This window comes from Pituophis catenifer, unplaced genomic scaffold (genome assembly GCF_029215685.1).
Source record: "Pituophis catenifer annectens isolate HBS135680 unplaced genomic scaffold, rPitCat1.0.hap2 SCAF_18, whole genome shotgun sequence".
NCBI classification, from domain to species: domain Eukaryota; kingdom Metazoa; phylum Chordata; class Lepidosauria; order Squamata; family Colubridae; genus Pituophis; species Pituophis catenifer.
The window spans coordinates 266,002-281,051 of NW_027256898.1; the positions used below are offsets into that span (position 1 = coordinate 266,002).

Here is a 15,050-nt window from a genome sequence, read left to right on the forward strand (position 1 = left end):
TCGGCTGGCGGCGGCCGTTGCCGTGGAAACGCGGCGCTGTTTACCACCGAGAACGGGCCGCCTGCGCGCAGGGCTGCTGGATGGAGCCGCGGCCAGGTGAGGCGGGAACCGGGCCTCCCCCGCTGGACTACAATCCCCATCGTCCCCAACCACGGCTGAGAACCGCGGGGGACTCGATCGAACCGAGCTCGCTGTGACGACGGGCGTTGAAACTCCGGTGCAGCCGACGACGCCGGGCTGGGGATGATGGGAACGGTGGTTTTCCGGACGGCTAGGACCATAGGAGGAAAGCTGGGGGCGATGGGAACGGCGGTCGGGGGAAATAGGCCGGCGGGGGATGATGGGCGGGCCAGGCTGGGAACAATGGGGCCTGGAGTCACGGGACAGGCTCTGGGTGGCGGGTGGGAGGGGGGAAACCCACCCTCCTGGGTTGGCCTACCTCGCAGGGCTGTTTGGGAGAGGAAAGGGGGGGCGAGTGGCCGGCTCTCTGACCCTGGGGGGGGTTCCCCTGGTGGGCATTTCTCGGCCCCCCCAGCCTCCCTCCAAAGACCCTCCCCCCCAAAAGCCCCTCCCTCCCTCCCTCCCCCGGGGTCAACGTCTCTTCCTCCTTTTCCAGGCTGCAAAACCAGCGACTCCCCGGAGACCCTGCTGGACTGACGGCCTTCCTGATGCCCAGAGCCGCCAGTCACCCGGAGCCCATGGAGCATCTTCAGCAGGTGGGCTGCCCTCCTGGCTTCCTTCCTCCCAGGCCTTTGCGGCCGACAGCAGGGAGCCTCGTGCTTGGAGGGGATACTTTAAAAGTTCTGGGCTTTTAAATCCGCCCGGTGAGAGGTTAAAATGGTGGCAGGGCCAAGCCCAGGGTGGGTTGGCTGCCTGTGGGCTCCAAAGCAGGTTTTGGAAACCGGGGTTTGCTACTTGGCGAGGGGAGGTGCAAAATGCCGTGCTGGAGAGGCTGACCCGTGCCTGCTATTTCTCTCCCTTTCTTCCCAGGCCTCCTGAAAAGCAATGGCCGCTGCCTCACCCCTGACCATCTCACCCTCTGAACGGAAAGTCCCCTTCGGCATCGCAAAGTCTCCCCGCTGGCCGCCACTCCCCAGCGTCACCATGCATGTCACCCGGCCAAAATCCGCCAAGGGGCGCACCCGGTCCAACCTGAGCTATTCCCAGAGCCTGGGGACCTACTCCTATCAAGTGCCATCGTCCCCCCAACCGGTCGCCACCCCCGGGGAGGAAGCGGTCAGTGGCCGGAGGGCAGCCTCCTCCCAGCCCATCCAGGCATTCCCAGCTGAAGTGCCGGACCTCCTCCAGCAAGTGCCCACCAGGACCTCGTCTTCCCTCAACAAGTACCGGGTGCTGCCGTCCATCAGCAGGAAGGAACGGAGGATGGGCACTGCTGAAGTGATGTTTGAGCAGGCTGGCCAGCTCCCAGCCAGCGCTGACGAGGAAGAGGAGGGTCCCCAAGATCCTCCTCTGCCGAAGGGGTCCACCTCTCTCCTGCTGGAGCACAAAGGGGGAGGCGGAGAGTACCCCCAGCCCCCCTTTACTCCCTTGGAGAGGCCTCAGCTGAATAAAAAGAGGGAAGGACTTTCTCCCACCACGCTGACCCTCAATCTGGAGGAGCCCTGTGAGGAGCCCCGGTTGCTGCTGGCCATCCGCTCGCCTTCGGGGGAAAGGTTCGAACGCTACTTCCGACCCACGGACAACCTGGGGACGGTAGTCGCCGTGGCCGAGCAGAAGAACGCAGCCACCTACCGGCGCTGCAGCATCAGGACGGTGGAAGTTCCCCGCAGGACCTTCTCAGACCTCAGCCGGTCTTTGCAGGACTGCGCCATCCACCACAAGTCCGTGCTGTGCATCCTGCTGGACGAGCAGCAGGGGGAGCTTTGAGCAGCCTCACATTAACCCCCCCCCAGAAGAAACTCGGCCCCTTCCCAGCCTTTGTCTGCTCCTTTAGACCCAGCCGCTGCCCCTCCCGGGACCCTAACTCGCCCAGGTCTCCCTGCTCAGCCAAAAGGGGTGCAGCCTTGGCTTTCAGGCACCTGTCGGTCCCTTTGAGGGCCCATCCCCCCATCTGCATTCCGCCAGGTAGGCAGGGAGCGTTTATGCTCAGGGGAGTTTCCTCCCGTAGCTCAGATCAATCTTTCCTTCCTCCCTCCTCCGATTCAATTTGGTTTGACCCTAGAAGAGTGGCAAGGAAACCACTCACAATCAGCGCAGGGCCAGCAGGAGCTCCCCACACTGTGCCTTTTGCTCCAAATTCTCTCTTGCGCAACAGGGAAAGTGCAGATAATCCTTTTTTGGGGTGGGGATGGAAGGAGTGTGTGAAAGCTTTTGCACAAGATACGAAGACTGGCCTTGCCTGAGGGAAGGCCAGGGCCCTGACGCTCTATTTCAAGGCTTCTACTCGATTCTCGTGAGGGTGGGGGGCTAGATAAACTCTTGAACTGTTCAGCCTTCCTTCTCAAGGTCTGCTACTGCATTTTTAATCAAATTTATTTTACAAGATTATGGCACAAATTAAGTCTGGAAGGATCCTCCCCAAATGGGCTTTCTCTTCAGTGTAAATTTGAAATTCAGTGTTCTTTCTGGCAATCAGTTCAGGGCCCTTGGCCATTTGGGTGCCAACGTGGAAGTGTGTTCGCGTTTCGCATGGTGGCCTTGAGTTCTGCCTGGGGGGGAGGGGGGGGCTTTTCCCGAAGGGCTGCTGCTGTGTTTTGAACGAACAAATCAACTTGCTTTGATTAAGAGTGGCCTGTTGGTGTTATCAAAATGCCATTTTTTTTTCTCCTTAAACTGTATTTGAATGTTTTAAAGAAAAAGGTTTCTCTGTCCGCAGGCAGAGTTTGAACTCTCAGTATTCTGCACAATGAGACATGCTAACAGAGTGGACAGCTTGCCAAAAAACACTTTTTGTCTTCCGAGTGTTGATTTCTTAGCCCAGACAGGCCAAAGGACGCTGGGAGGCAGGAAGGGAATTTCCCAGGGCCTGGAAGCTTTGAGCTGTGCTGGCGTCCGGCCACCATCCAGCTGGCCTGGGGGCTCAATTCAGCTGTGGGCAGGGGCTGCTCTGACCTACAACAGCAGGGCCCGTTTTCTCCCCCTAGGGTCACGGAGAGGGTGGGACACCCAACGTGGAAGGTCAGTGCTGGGAAGTGGGCAGCTTGCCTTGGCCTGGTCTGCTTCGAGGTGTTGGGGGAAGGAGACTAGGTGAGGCGACCTGGCATCGGGCATTGCTCAGTCAAAGTGGGCAGCTGGGAACTGTAGTCACCCGAAGGCCACCTAGTTGAGGGAAGGCGATAGAAACAGCCCCATGCATTTCTTTGACTGGGGGGGGGGGAGAGAGAGAGAGAGAAGAGAACGTTCCCACACGATCAGGTGCTGGTTTTATGCCTTCCTGGCTCTGGCACAGACCAGATGGAGCAATTTGAAAACCGCCTGGGCAACCCCCCCCCCCCGGAATTCCTAGGGGAAAAGGGGGTGGGGGTGGACCCATTACTGTATAGGAGGGGGATAATGGCTTTTTCTGCACGCGGTTGGGGACCGTAACCCCACGCAAGGTATTCTGAGGGAGAATATACACACTTAAAAACGCTGGCAGGTGAATTTAACCCTAAATATTTGGGCTTCAGCTTTGATGCTCATTTCCGTCACCCTTCTAGGAAATGGAGTGAGAACAGGAAGATGGGTGGAATAAAAAATTAATAAAGAAGCCTACATGAAGCGAGTCCCTCAGCACTCCCAGGCAGAACCCCAATGTGCAACGTGCACCCCTCAGCAGCTCAACCTGGGACCCCCCCCAAGATTCATCTCCCAAGCTGGCAGAAGGAACACCTAGCAGGCACCAGCTGTGTTCATTTTATTTCAATGAAAGTGCCATGACCACAAACGTAGTCTTTAAGGAGGGCCGAGCTCTCACCTGAAAATGCCAGGAGGGACCCTCCTCAATTTAAAAATCCCCTCAGGCTTGGCAGGAGGAGGGGAAAGAGCACCTTCAGCCCCCAGAAGACCCACTGCATGGAAGGCAGCCGAGGCCGGGTGTCAAATCTCGTGCGGTCTTTATTCTAGCTGAGAAGTTACATCGGAAAGCAGCCCTGGCTGCCACTGTGTGCCCGGCTCGCGTGGTCACTTGGTGTGGCCAGAGCGGATTGAAGGCTCCCGGCCACATACAGCCCACGTCTGCCTGTTATCTCCTGTGGAATAAAAATAAGTATGCCCCAGCATACTAAATCTGTGTACAGCTATGTTTTTTTAAACCTCCCCTGACACCCCCTCCCCCGAAGACCCCCTAAAGCCATGGACAGAAACCGAAGAAGAGGCTGTGCACAAACATCCTAAAAATTTAGGTACATTTCTAAAACGAGCAGGGCGCATATATCGTATTTTTCATGGAAAGAATCCCCACCTCAGTCCCAGCCCCAGGCTTCCTTTAAAACTCAAGAATTCACAATTAATCATTTTAGAAAAGGGTCCCGTATCAAGCGGGAAGCCAGGAGCTCTTCTGCCCCCCCAAGCCCCCCCCAAGCGTGAATAAAAATACTTTCAATGCTACTGTGCCACAAAGGGAGAGAGAGAGAAAGCAACCGGATCCAACCCTTGCTGTACCTGCCACGGTGCAATCGGAGAATCCAAACTGAACCCAGAGGGGGAAAAAATTTGCATTCGATGAGCCTCTTCGGCCAGAGATGCCCCTTCCTGCCACCGCCAAACCGAACGTCATTTGGGGTCACTGCAATTGTAGGCATGATCTCTCTCTCCTCACCCCCCCCACCCCAAAAAAGCCAAATTGGGGCCAAATCAATTTGATAGCAACCAACCACACTCACGCACGCACACACACAAAATGCAAACCACTGGCCTGATGCCCCACCAACGGTGGACGGGGAGAGGACCTGCTGGGACTCGGGGAATAAAGATGCAATTCTCAGCATGGCTCCGTTAAAAGGGGAGGGGGCTCCTCAGCCCTTCCAACAGACAGCTGCCCGTAGGTGAAGCTGAAAACCCCTCTTCCTGCCTATCCTTCCTTCCTTCCTCTGGATTTAACTTTAGCTCAGCATTAAAAGTTCTCACAAATACTTCCCCTGCTGAGCTGTCCCTCATTTCTGCTCAAACGTCTTTTAATTTTACCTGCCTATTTACCTGCAGGTGAGGTCCTGCGAACCTGCCAACCAACTTTTGGCTTCCCTTCCCCCGCCACCCCTGAAAAGCCAGCCAACGTCTCGAGATTCCCCACCTGGGATTGCAACTCCCCGAAGTTTCTTGGGGAGCAGAAAAAGGATAAGAATGAAACGGCAGACCGTCATGCCATCAACTGGGGGTGGGGGGGGAACCGGAAAAGGAGCAGGGCGATTTTCCATGAGTAAAAATGGCAATCTTTGCCCACTTCACACATACCCACCACAAAACGAGCCCTGGGACATTTGCTCTCTTTGAAGTGTAAAAGAAAAAAAAAATCACAATCTATAGATATTTGTCTGTTCAATCTTAGTACTGTCCCTCTCCATAAAACAGGCATTAAAATCCCTTCTAATTATTGGCTATGTTTTTGGTTTTTTTTGGCATCGTTTTCATAATTGAAGAGCTTCCCCCACTCTTAAGGCTAAACTAAAAGAAAAAAAAGAAAAAAGTTACTGTAAACATTTCTTCGCGAAACGTGTCTTCTGTTCTCCAGTTTGCGCTAATTTGGAAATTAAAAGTCCAGCCGCATCGTCATTGGTTGAAGAAGATGAGGTAACTTCTGTGATCTCGGGAGGTGGGGAGGGGGGAAATGACACCCCACTTCTCATGTGGCTGGTGAAGAGACGTGCCTGTTGGGATGGCGTGTCCATTTTGGGTGGGACAGCCACGGAGTGGAAGGCGGGCACTCCTGATCCCCTCGGCCACCCCTTCAGTTAGCAATTTTCTCAATCTCATCCAAATCATCTGTATCCAATTTATGGATCTTCTTGTCTGCACAAAAGGAAGCGAAGCCAAAAAAAAAAAAAGTGTCAGAAAAGATTCAGAAATCTGTAAAACTGGGAGCCCACTTTGGATCTCCAGTGATGCGTGGCCCAAAAAAGACATTAAGTTTCTGAAAACTCACAAAAGCCCCAACGGAGAGCCCGGAGTTGCTGATGACCCTTAAAAAGCCCCCGAAACCCTCTTCCCATGTCACTGAATATATGTTAATATTCTGGATTAAATTATGTAATGGATGGCAGCGGGGGGTCTCCAAACTTGGCCATTTCTTAAGACTTCAACTCCCAGAATCCCTGCTGGCTGGGGGAATTCCAGGAGCTGAAGTCTTAAAGGGGCCACGTTTGGAGACCCCTGACCTGGAGTCATAATATTTGGTGGGGGAGGGGGTTGTTTTTGGAAAGGGTGCCTTTGAAATTATCCTAATCCCTGGCAACCGCCTGGACAAATCCCTGCCGTTTTCTTGGCCTCCTCCTTGGCTGGGGCGGAGAGAGAGGGACCGGCCCCACGTCCTCCAGCTGGGCTTGGGGCCTAAGGTAGGATTAGGTTTCCTTGGCCCTACCGGAAGGCCAAGAGGTGCTGTGGGGCACAAGCAGGCGAGAGAGGCACACGGCTCCAAGGCAGAGGGGCAAAGCTGAGCCCTGAAGCCCCCCACCTCCCCCCCACCTGAGGCGGTTGTGGGGAGGGACTCACTGAAATGTTCCTGGATGCGGCTGAGGATGTTCATGCTATGCTTGCTGTCCACCATGTTCACGGCCAGACCTCGCTTGCCGAAGCGCCCCGTGCGGCCGATGCGGTGCAGGTAGGTCTCGTTGTCCGGGTTCCCGTCTTTGTCCACCGGAAGGTCAAAGTTGATGACCACAGAGACTTGCTCCACGTCTATGCCTAGAGAGGAAGTTTATCATCAATAACAGCTTTTCTATATCGGTGTATCTATCATAACAAACGTATTTGCAAAAGTCTATATATCTCTATCTTAAATTACATCCTTACTTAGATTATGATTACCTCTATTCATAATTCAATTTCATATCCTATATTTCTTCAACAATTTTACTTTCTACGTATTATATTTAGCAGATTATCCCTTATTTTTTTCATCTCCTCTCAAGCCAGGAATACCATCTGTTCCAAATTTGATACTACTCGGTTTCCTCCCTCTCCTTCATTTCCATCGACAGTCTGTCCATTTCTGCACAATCATATATTTTTTTAATTATAATTTGATCTGGAGGAATACCTGAGACAATCTGACGTTCAACAGCTTGGGGGGGGGGGGCAGGGGCCTCCCCACACAAAGACGTTGCGATAACCGCAACGCTGCAAGCTTCCTTCTTGACTTTGCTGGAAGCCGGCTGCAAATTGCGGCCAGATGACCGTGGGATGCTGCAACCGTCATAACTACAGGACAGTGGCCAAGCACCCACATCCCAATCCCAAGGACGCGGTACTGACGTTAACTGCAAGCGCCAGCCCTCAGTTACTTTTTTCTGCGCCACTGGACCTTTGAACGGTCGTTAAATAAACGTCCCTTAAACAAGGACTGTCTGTAACCGTCCAGGACTAAACGGGGTCTGTGTGGTGAGGAAGACGGGAACCTCCGAGTGCTGCAACACTGGAGCCCTTTTAAGAAGAGACTGGAGCACCATTTGTCTGCTTGAGCAGGGGGTTGGACTAGAAGACCTCCCGGGTCCCCTGTGATTCTGGACTCACCTCGGGCGCAGACGTTGGTGGTGACCAGGACCTTCTCCTTGCCCTCCCTGAAGCGCTCAATCACGGCCGCCCGCTGCTCCACCATCATCTCCCCGCTCAGGAGGGCAACCTGGTGGCCTTCTTTGGACAGCTCCCCCGCCAGCCAGCCGGCCGTCTTGCGAGTCTGCAGAGGGGAAGGGTCAGGGAGGGAGGGTCCTCCGGAAGGGGCGGGGCTGGAAGGGGGGGTGTCGCCCAGCCCAGCACTCACATGGCAGAAGATCATGGCCTGGGCGATGGTGATGGCCCCGTAGATGTTGCAGAGGGCGTGGAACTTCTCCTCCCGGCTGCTGCAGAGGACGTAATACTGCTTGATGGTGTCCAGCGTCTCCTCCTCCCTCTTCAGCTTGATGATGTTGGGGTCGGGAACCACCTTCTGGGCAAACTTCCACACCGAGTCCTCGAAGGTGGCTGAGAAGAGCAGCATCTGGCAATCCCGGGGAAGCATCCTGAATGCAGATGGGGGGAGGGGGAGAGAGTTCGAAGTGGGGAAAAAAATGTTTTCCTCCTGATGAAAACTGTGCCCACTTAACGGGCGGTGCCAGCTGACGAAGGGCAGCCCCTCGTGCCCTCACCTCTGGATGCGGATGCTCTGGTCCTGGTGCCCCTGGGTGGCAATCATGACATCGGCCTCGTCCAGAACAAACACCCGGATCTTTTTGGGGTCGATGAATTTGAGCTTCGAACACCAGTCCAGGACGGTGCCCGGCGTGCCGATGACGATCTGCTCGGCGATCTTCTGGCCACGCTCCACTATTGGGAAGGAGGAGGAGGGAAAGTGACCCCTTGGGAAACCTGTCCTGCCCGCCCTACAGACCCCACCCGACTCTCGCAACGGAGGGACCCTCACGGATGGCAGAAAGCAGAAAGGCTCTGGCCTTGCCAGATGCCAGGAAAGGGAGAGAACCAAGCTGGGCACTCACGCTTGTTGCCCCGGACGGCGTAGGCCAGCTTCAGCGCAGGGTAGAAGCGGCCCATCTGTTCGATGACCTTCCCGGTCTGGAGGGCCAACTCGTAGGTGGGGGAAAGGCAGAGGCACTGGAGGAGGGGAGAAGAACGAAGAAAGTCAGAAGAACGAAAAAAAAAAATCTGTCCAGTGTCTCCCTTTCCAGTACCAGGGCCCAGCAACTGGCACAGCCACCCCCCCCCCCCCCGCCCTGTCTCTTCCCAGTGGTCAGAACCAGTCTTTGGAGAGAAAGTCCCCAGCCTCAGGGGAGAAGGCCCACCCTTAGCCGACCGAAATCACCCTCGGCAACATTATGATCACACCACGCTCCATCCCCTGCCCCTAATCAGGGCTGGTCACGGTGGCTACCTGGGGATATCTGTGGTCCGGCTCCACCCGGCTGAGCATGGCCAAGACGAAGGCTGCCGTCTTCCCGGTGCCGGACTGGGACTGGGCAATCAGGTTCTGTGGGCTGCAGGCAGGTTGACCCCATGAGCAGGAGAGAGGAGGGCCCTGAGCATCTCAGAGGAAATGGCTCCCCTTGGTGGACCCCCAGCAAAGGGTTGTTAGGGGACCCCGTCACATCTTCCGCCCCCCCACCCCCTCTGCCCAGGGCCAAGAACTTACGGCTCCGCAAGCATCATGGGCAGGGCGTTCTCCTGGATCTTGGAGGGCCTGTTGAACCCCATGGCGTACACCCCCTGCAGCAGCTGGGGCTTCCTGATGGAGAAGCAAAGCGCAGCAGGGTTACTGAACGAGGTCAGGGCCTCAGAGTTGAAAGACAAAGAGGGAGTTTAGAATATTTACCATTTAGTAAATAATAAATATTTACTATTTATTTTTTAATTTTTTTAAATACTTTTCTGATATTTTTTATGTATATTTGTTGGTTTTAACAGTCGCTTGGTCGATTGTCGTTGTGAGCCGCCCTGAGTCCTCGGAGATAGGGTGGCATACAAATTTTATAAAATAAATAAAATAAATAAATTTCTTGTATTTACCACACAATATTTACCACACTTGTCACTGTGAATTTATGTTGCATTTACCGTTACTGGTTCCAGCCTCCTTGCTGTATTTCCTACGCAGGTAATCCTCGATTTACAACAGTTCATTTAGTGACCGTTCGAAGTTACAACGGCACTGACAACGGGTTGAGGGCGTGCTGAATTTCCCGTTGATCAAGGGCTCCTTTGAGCAGAGGGGAAAAGGCACCGTGCCGGCCTGGGAGCCGGGAAACCCAAGAATACGCCTACACAGCACGAAGGCGGCTTCGGACCGGCCCCCCTCTCTCTCCCAAGGCACCAATGCCCCCTACTCTGGGGGATGCCCCTCCCCTCTAGGGACCACGGGCTCCCAAAGAGCCAAGCGGGCGGCACTTACAGGCGCAGCTCTTCGAAAGACTTGACCGAGTAGAGGGGAGAGGTGGGGTCCCTCTGCAGCACCTCCACCTGGTTCGTGTTGTCCACCAAATTGCTACGGATGAGCTTGTTCAGCAACGACTGGGCAGCCCGATCCTCTGTGGGCAAACGGGGAGGAGGGGACAGAGGAGAAGCATGAAGAGCACGGAGACTTCTATGCCGCTTCACAGGGCTCTGAGGTTTACAAAGGCCAGCCTCTTGCCCCCAGCAATCTGGGTCCTCATTTTACCGACCTCGGAAGGACGGAAGGCCGAGTCGACCTTGAGCCGGTCAGGATCAAACTGGTGGCAGTGGGCAGTTAGCCTGCCATCCTGCCTTTTAACTGCTGCGCCCCCTGGGCTCTGGAGATTTGAGAGATTTCAGCCACAATCTCTTGGCAGGACACACCTGTGACAGTCACGGTTGCTTCTGCCAAGGTGTCCTCTTAGCACGAAAAACAGACCATCGAGATGGCCACAAGGCAGGCTATTGTTCTCCATTGCTGGCACTCCCCATCCTAAAACTACGGCCTCTCCACCGTCCTGCCCCACATACCAAACCCACCACCCCTAGAAGGTCTCTGGTTGAAGACTGGGTGTCCCAGCGCTTGAGGATAGAACCAGCTGACGGCAAACAGCTGGCACCGAAGACAGAACGCTGAGTGGGTTTGGCTTTACCTCCGGACATTACAGAGCTGGGCACTCACCTGCCCAGCCCTGCCAAGAAAAGGAGGGTCTTAATTGCCCCCCACCCCACCCCAAAGAGCCCTTCTTGGAAAGGCAGACTAGGCCGGGGCCTGGGGTTTTCCCCCCACCCAATGCCAGGTTTTCCATGTCCCGAGCCACTTGAACTTACCCTTTTCCTCCTCTTCTGTCTTCTCGGCATTGTTGCTTGTCTTGACAACGGCACCTGTTGGGACAAACCATCCTTTGTAGGACCATCAAGATGGGTTGGCCAGAAAGTGATTCTGTTCTGTTACTCCAGAAGGGCTCGGATAAGCGCCGCTCGTGGACGGCTAGTAAATCATCACCATCTGAATTATCCAGTTAGAACCTCCCACTGCTGACAGAGCCACAATTGTTATACAGGTAGTCCTCGACTTACAACTACAATTGAGCCCAAAATTTCTGTTGCTAAACGAGACAGTTGTTAATGGAATTCTGCTACCGTTTTATGGCCCCTCTTGAGAACATTAAGTGAATCACAGCAGTTATTAAGCTAATAATACAATTGTGAAGTGAATCTGGTTTCCCCACGGACTTTGCTTGTTAGAAAGTTACAAAAGGGGGTGGGGGGGATGTCACATGACCCCGGGACACCGCAACTGTCATAAATATGAGCCAGTTGTCAAGTGTCCAAATGTTGATTGTGTGACCTCCAGAATGCTGTAATGGTTGTAAGTGTGAAAAACAGTCCTAAGTCACTTTTTTCAGCGCCGTTGTAACTTTGAATGGTCACTAAATGAACTTGTTGTAAGTCGAGGACCGCCTGTATATGTTTGCCAATGAAGCTCGCAGATTTATTACCGCTGAGCAAAGCTCTGATTAACTCAACCTTAAGCCTAAAATAATTCCTTGGAGCTTAGAGCCTTAGGTTGCGTTCCAACAGGTTGGGCTCCTAGGAATGAGGATGTAATTTTACTCGTAAAAGCAGGAGGAAAATTGTCTTTGCATGTGGGCGCAACTGGCAAGAACAAAGAGCAGGAAAAAGACTCGGAGGTGTGTGTGACAGTTACGGGAAATGGATCCGCCTCGGGAACCATGGCTGCACCCACCGTTGGCATCAGGCTTGAGATTCTCCTCCTTCAGGTGCAAGTTGCTCAGCTGAAAGGAAGAAAAGAACCTATGAGAACCACAGCTTCCTTCCCGCATTGATTCTCCTGAAAGGAAAGGATGAGCTATCACTCTTTCCCCACACTTGGACGTTGCCAGGCTGGCTGGGGGATTCTGGGAGTTGAAGTCAAATCAAACCATTATTGTCAATGCACATGTATACAATGAAATTGAATGAGCCTCCCTTGGTGCAGCTCCCTCCTCCCAGAACACAAAATACATCTCAATAACTCAATAACTGAAATAGAATCCCTAACCCAAACAAGCAATAACTAATACACATTATACATATGTAACATATTATATTACATTGGTATGAACATGTGGCATGTTGTGCTGGCCCTGCAAAGTCTATCATATTAAACCTAATTGTGGTGTTGCCCATCTTCCAAGTTGCCAAGGTCGAGAAGCACTTAAATAAGCTTCCCTTTCTTGAAAATGAGAAAGCGACAAAGGTCTGCTGGTCACTACAGCCATTTGGGACCGCCTGATCTGAAGCACGAACGGCACCTTTGAGGCTGGACAACTGTTCGGCTGCTGTGAAAGCCACTTCATGGCCTGGAGAGTTCTTTCAGTCTCCTTCAGAAGGCCCCTTAAGTACTAATACCAACTGCAGAGAGTAAGGAAGGTGAGCTTGATGGAAATCCGTTACCAAGAGGAGAAAAACATAGCCCAAGTCCAATGGACAGAACACACACAAACTGTTTATATTGCATATATATCAATCATTCTGTTGCTTAGGCTTATATACATAGAAATATTTGTATTATAATTATACATACATATATATTATGAAGAATATATGCAGTATGCATACATACATATTGTGTGTATAATGTAGTGTGTATGTACATGTATATTATGTATATATATACTTATGGGTATGTCTATATATATATATATATATATATATATATATATATATATATATACACGCATTATATACATACATACATACATACATATAACAAACTATTCTAAAAATACGAGTTCCAGGTATGTATATATACACACATATTCCACAGAAGCATGCATATATATAAATAATTTTATTTTGTTGTTGTTAGTTGTGAAGTTGTGTCCGACCCATCGCGACTCCATGGACAACGTTCCTCCAGGCTTTCCTGTCCTCTACCATCCTCTGGAGTCCATTTAAGCTCAAAATAATTATAGATGGATGGATGGATGGATAGATAGATATTGAGGTAGATGATAAATATAGATATAAAATATATACACACACATCCCACACAAGCAGCAGGAGAGAGCTTCCTACAAAAATCCCTTCAAAATCACATCACAAAATCCACTTGGTACCAAATTCGCCCACAGGCGTCAGGTGAGTTGCCCCTCCCCCACTCAGGGCTTCAACCACAACTTCGCGCGGCCGCCCAGGGGCGCTTGCGGGGTTGGGGTTGGGGGGTCTGGGCGCCCCCTTCGCTTCAAGGCCATGGAGGGGGGAGGGGTTTCCTGCTCAGTTTCCTGCTCCCCCCCCCACCGTGGCCCACTGTTCCCACGTGCACAGGCGTGTCCTTCCGCTGGGCCTTTCTCACCGAGGCCGTGGCGGCCGCCTCCTGCTCGTCCACCGCCAGCGCCCACGAGTCGGTCGCCATCCTCTCCCCGGAGACGGAGAGCCCGCTCGGCCTCACGCTGCAGCCCCCGGGAGGCCGACGGCTCTGCGCAGGCGCCGCAGGCGGGGGGGGCATTCCGTGTGCACCGCAGAAAGGATTCCGGGCGGGACGCTGCGGCGGCACGACGGACGTTCCGGAAACCGCTAGATCCGCCCCGCCCCCTTTCTTTTTTTCCCACCCCCTTCTCGTTTCCAACGTTCCGCTGGCGGGGCGAGTGCGCATGCGCGATTCCCGCAAAAAACTAATGCGTTTCTCCGTGCCGCTCCTCGAAGGAGACCCCCTATTTTTCCTGGGTGGGGCTGCTGCCCCGCCCGCCGTTGCAATGTCCAGCCGGGGGCCTGAAGGTCTTCATCTCCGTCCGCCTGCAAGGCTCCTTTGCAAGGAAGACCCAGATCCCCTGCTGGCTGCAGCTGAAACACCCCCCCGACCCCCCCCACAATGTTGGCTCTGCAATTATGGGGCTGCATAAAGAGGTGGTGGGCTGGCACGCAATTGCCACCCATCCTTGAGCAGGGCTGCCACCATCTGGGAAGACCTGAACTCAGAACACCCGAGGGATGGGTGGGAGGGAAGGCTGGAATTCACCTGTGTGGGCAATTATCGGCAATTCAGGTAGTCCTCGACAACCACGACTGAGCCCAACATTTCTGTTGCGAAGGGAGACATTTGTTAAGTGAGTTTTGCCCCATTCTGCCACCTTGCTTGCTTGCCACGTTAAGCGAACCCCTGCAGTTGTTCAGTTAGTAACATGGTTGTTAAGTGAATCATGCTTCCCCCTTGTCAGGTCACAGAAGGGGATTACGACCATCATAAATATGAGTCAGTTGCCAAGTACCCGAGTCTTGATCATGTGACCACAGGGATGCTGAAATGGTCATAAGTGTGAAAAACGGACATAAGTCACTTTTTTCAGTGCTGTTGCAACTTTGAATGGCCACAAATCCAATGGTTCTAAGACAAGGACTACCAGTACAGAGTCACTCAACAGACAGCGAGATGGGCAGCATATCAATTTAATACATAAATAAACCAACGTATTTACATCAGAACATATGAACCGTGAACCAGAAGATCTCTAAAGGTCTTTTCTTCGAAGAACTTTTTGCACGGATGACGGCTTGATCTTGGCTCCACTACTTGCTCTGCAAAACCAGGTATGGGCTCGTGAGTCGTTCCTCGAGGGAAAAAAAATCCCATTTGCAGTGGTCTGTCCAGGTTTGAGAAGCACCGCAGCAAGCCAGGGCTTCCTTGGTGAGGGGATGCTGGGTGAACCATGGCTGGGTGGGTGTGTACTCAGCAAATCCTCTGGGCTTCCCCCTTTCCATGGCTGAGCCCAGCGGGCATCATCATGCAAAAGGCATTTTCCTCCTGGTCATAACCCCCCTGTCCCTCCTGCCAGCCTGGATGATGCTGTTAGCATCTCTAATTATGGGAATTTGCTTCTCGGAAGGATGGCATGGCATGGCTGCTCTGCATCGCCTCACTGCCCCTTCCTCCCTGGGGCTCAGCCATTGCCCCCCCCTTCCCTCTCATCTGCCCC

At 53.1% G+C, this 15,050-nt stretch overlaps 2 protein-coding genes and 1 non-coding gene across 5 annotated transcripts; 1 reads left to right on the forward strand and 2 right to left on the reverse strand.

Annotated features, from left to right (window-relative positions):
• The first annotated feature begins 22 nt into the window (after window positions 1-22).
• UBXN10 (UBX domain protein 10) lies at window positions 23-3,970 on the forward strand. 3 transcript variants are annotated; one of them, XR_011601135.1, is made up of 4 exons: window positions 23-96; window positions 617-716; window positions 991-2,085; window positions 3,660-3,970. XR_011601135.1 is itself a non-coding variant. In XM_070956242.1 (3 exons), exon 3 carries the CDS (start codon window positions 1,006-1,008, stop codon window positions 1,885-1,887), a length of 882 nt encoding a protein of 293 aa, XP_070812343.1. In that variant the 5' UTR covers window positions 23-96; window positions 617-716; window positions 991-1,005; the 3' UTR covers window positions 1,888-2,668. The 3 variants fall into 3 exon arrangements, 2 of the variants coding, with proteins under 2 accessions (XP_070812343.1, XP_070812344.1); XM_070956242.1 differs by lacking the exon at window positions 3,660-3,970 and having other exon boundaries at window positions 991-2,668; XM_070956243.1 differs by lacking the exons at window positions 23-96; window positions 3,660-3,970 and adding an exon at window positions 163-217 and having other exon boundaries at window positions 991-2,668.
• A 1,492-nt stretch (window positions 3,971-5,462) lies between these two features.
• Window positions 5,463-13,559, reverse strand: LOC139326115 (ATP-dependent RNA helicase DDX19B). The gene is made up of 12 exons (XM_070956241.1): window positions 13,433-13,559; window positions 11,822-11,870; window positions 10,903-10,956; window positions 10,031-10,166; window positions 9,275-9,367; window positions 9,017-9,119; window positions 8,625-8,739; window positions 8,277-8,454; window positions 7,913-8,150; window positions 7,666-7,828; window positions 6,646-6,837; window positions 5,463-5,946 (listed from the first exon to the last, which is right to left on the reverse strand). Exons 1-12 carry the CDS (start codon window positions 13,490-13,492, stop codon window positions 5,885-5,887), a joined length of 1,443 nt encoding a protein of 480 aa, XP_070812342.1. The 5' UTR covers window positions 13,493-13,559; the 3' UTR covers window positions 5,463-5,884.
• Window positions 10,641-10,780, reverse strand: LOC139326217 (small nucleolar RNA SNORA57). The gene has a single exon (XR_011601138.1). It is a non-coding gene; the product is annotated as a small nucleolar RNA SNORA57 (small nucleolar RNA).
• Window positions 13,560-15,050: the final 1,491 nt, after the last annotated feature.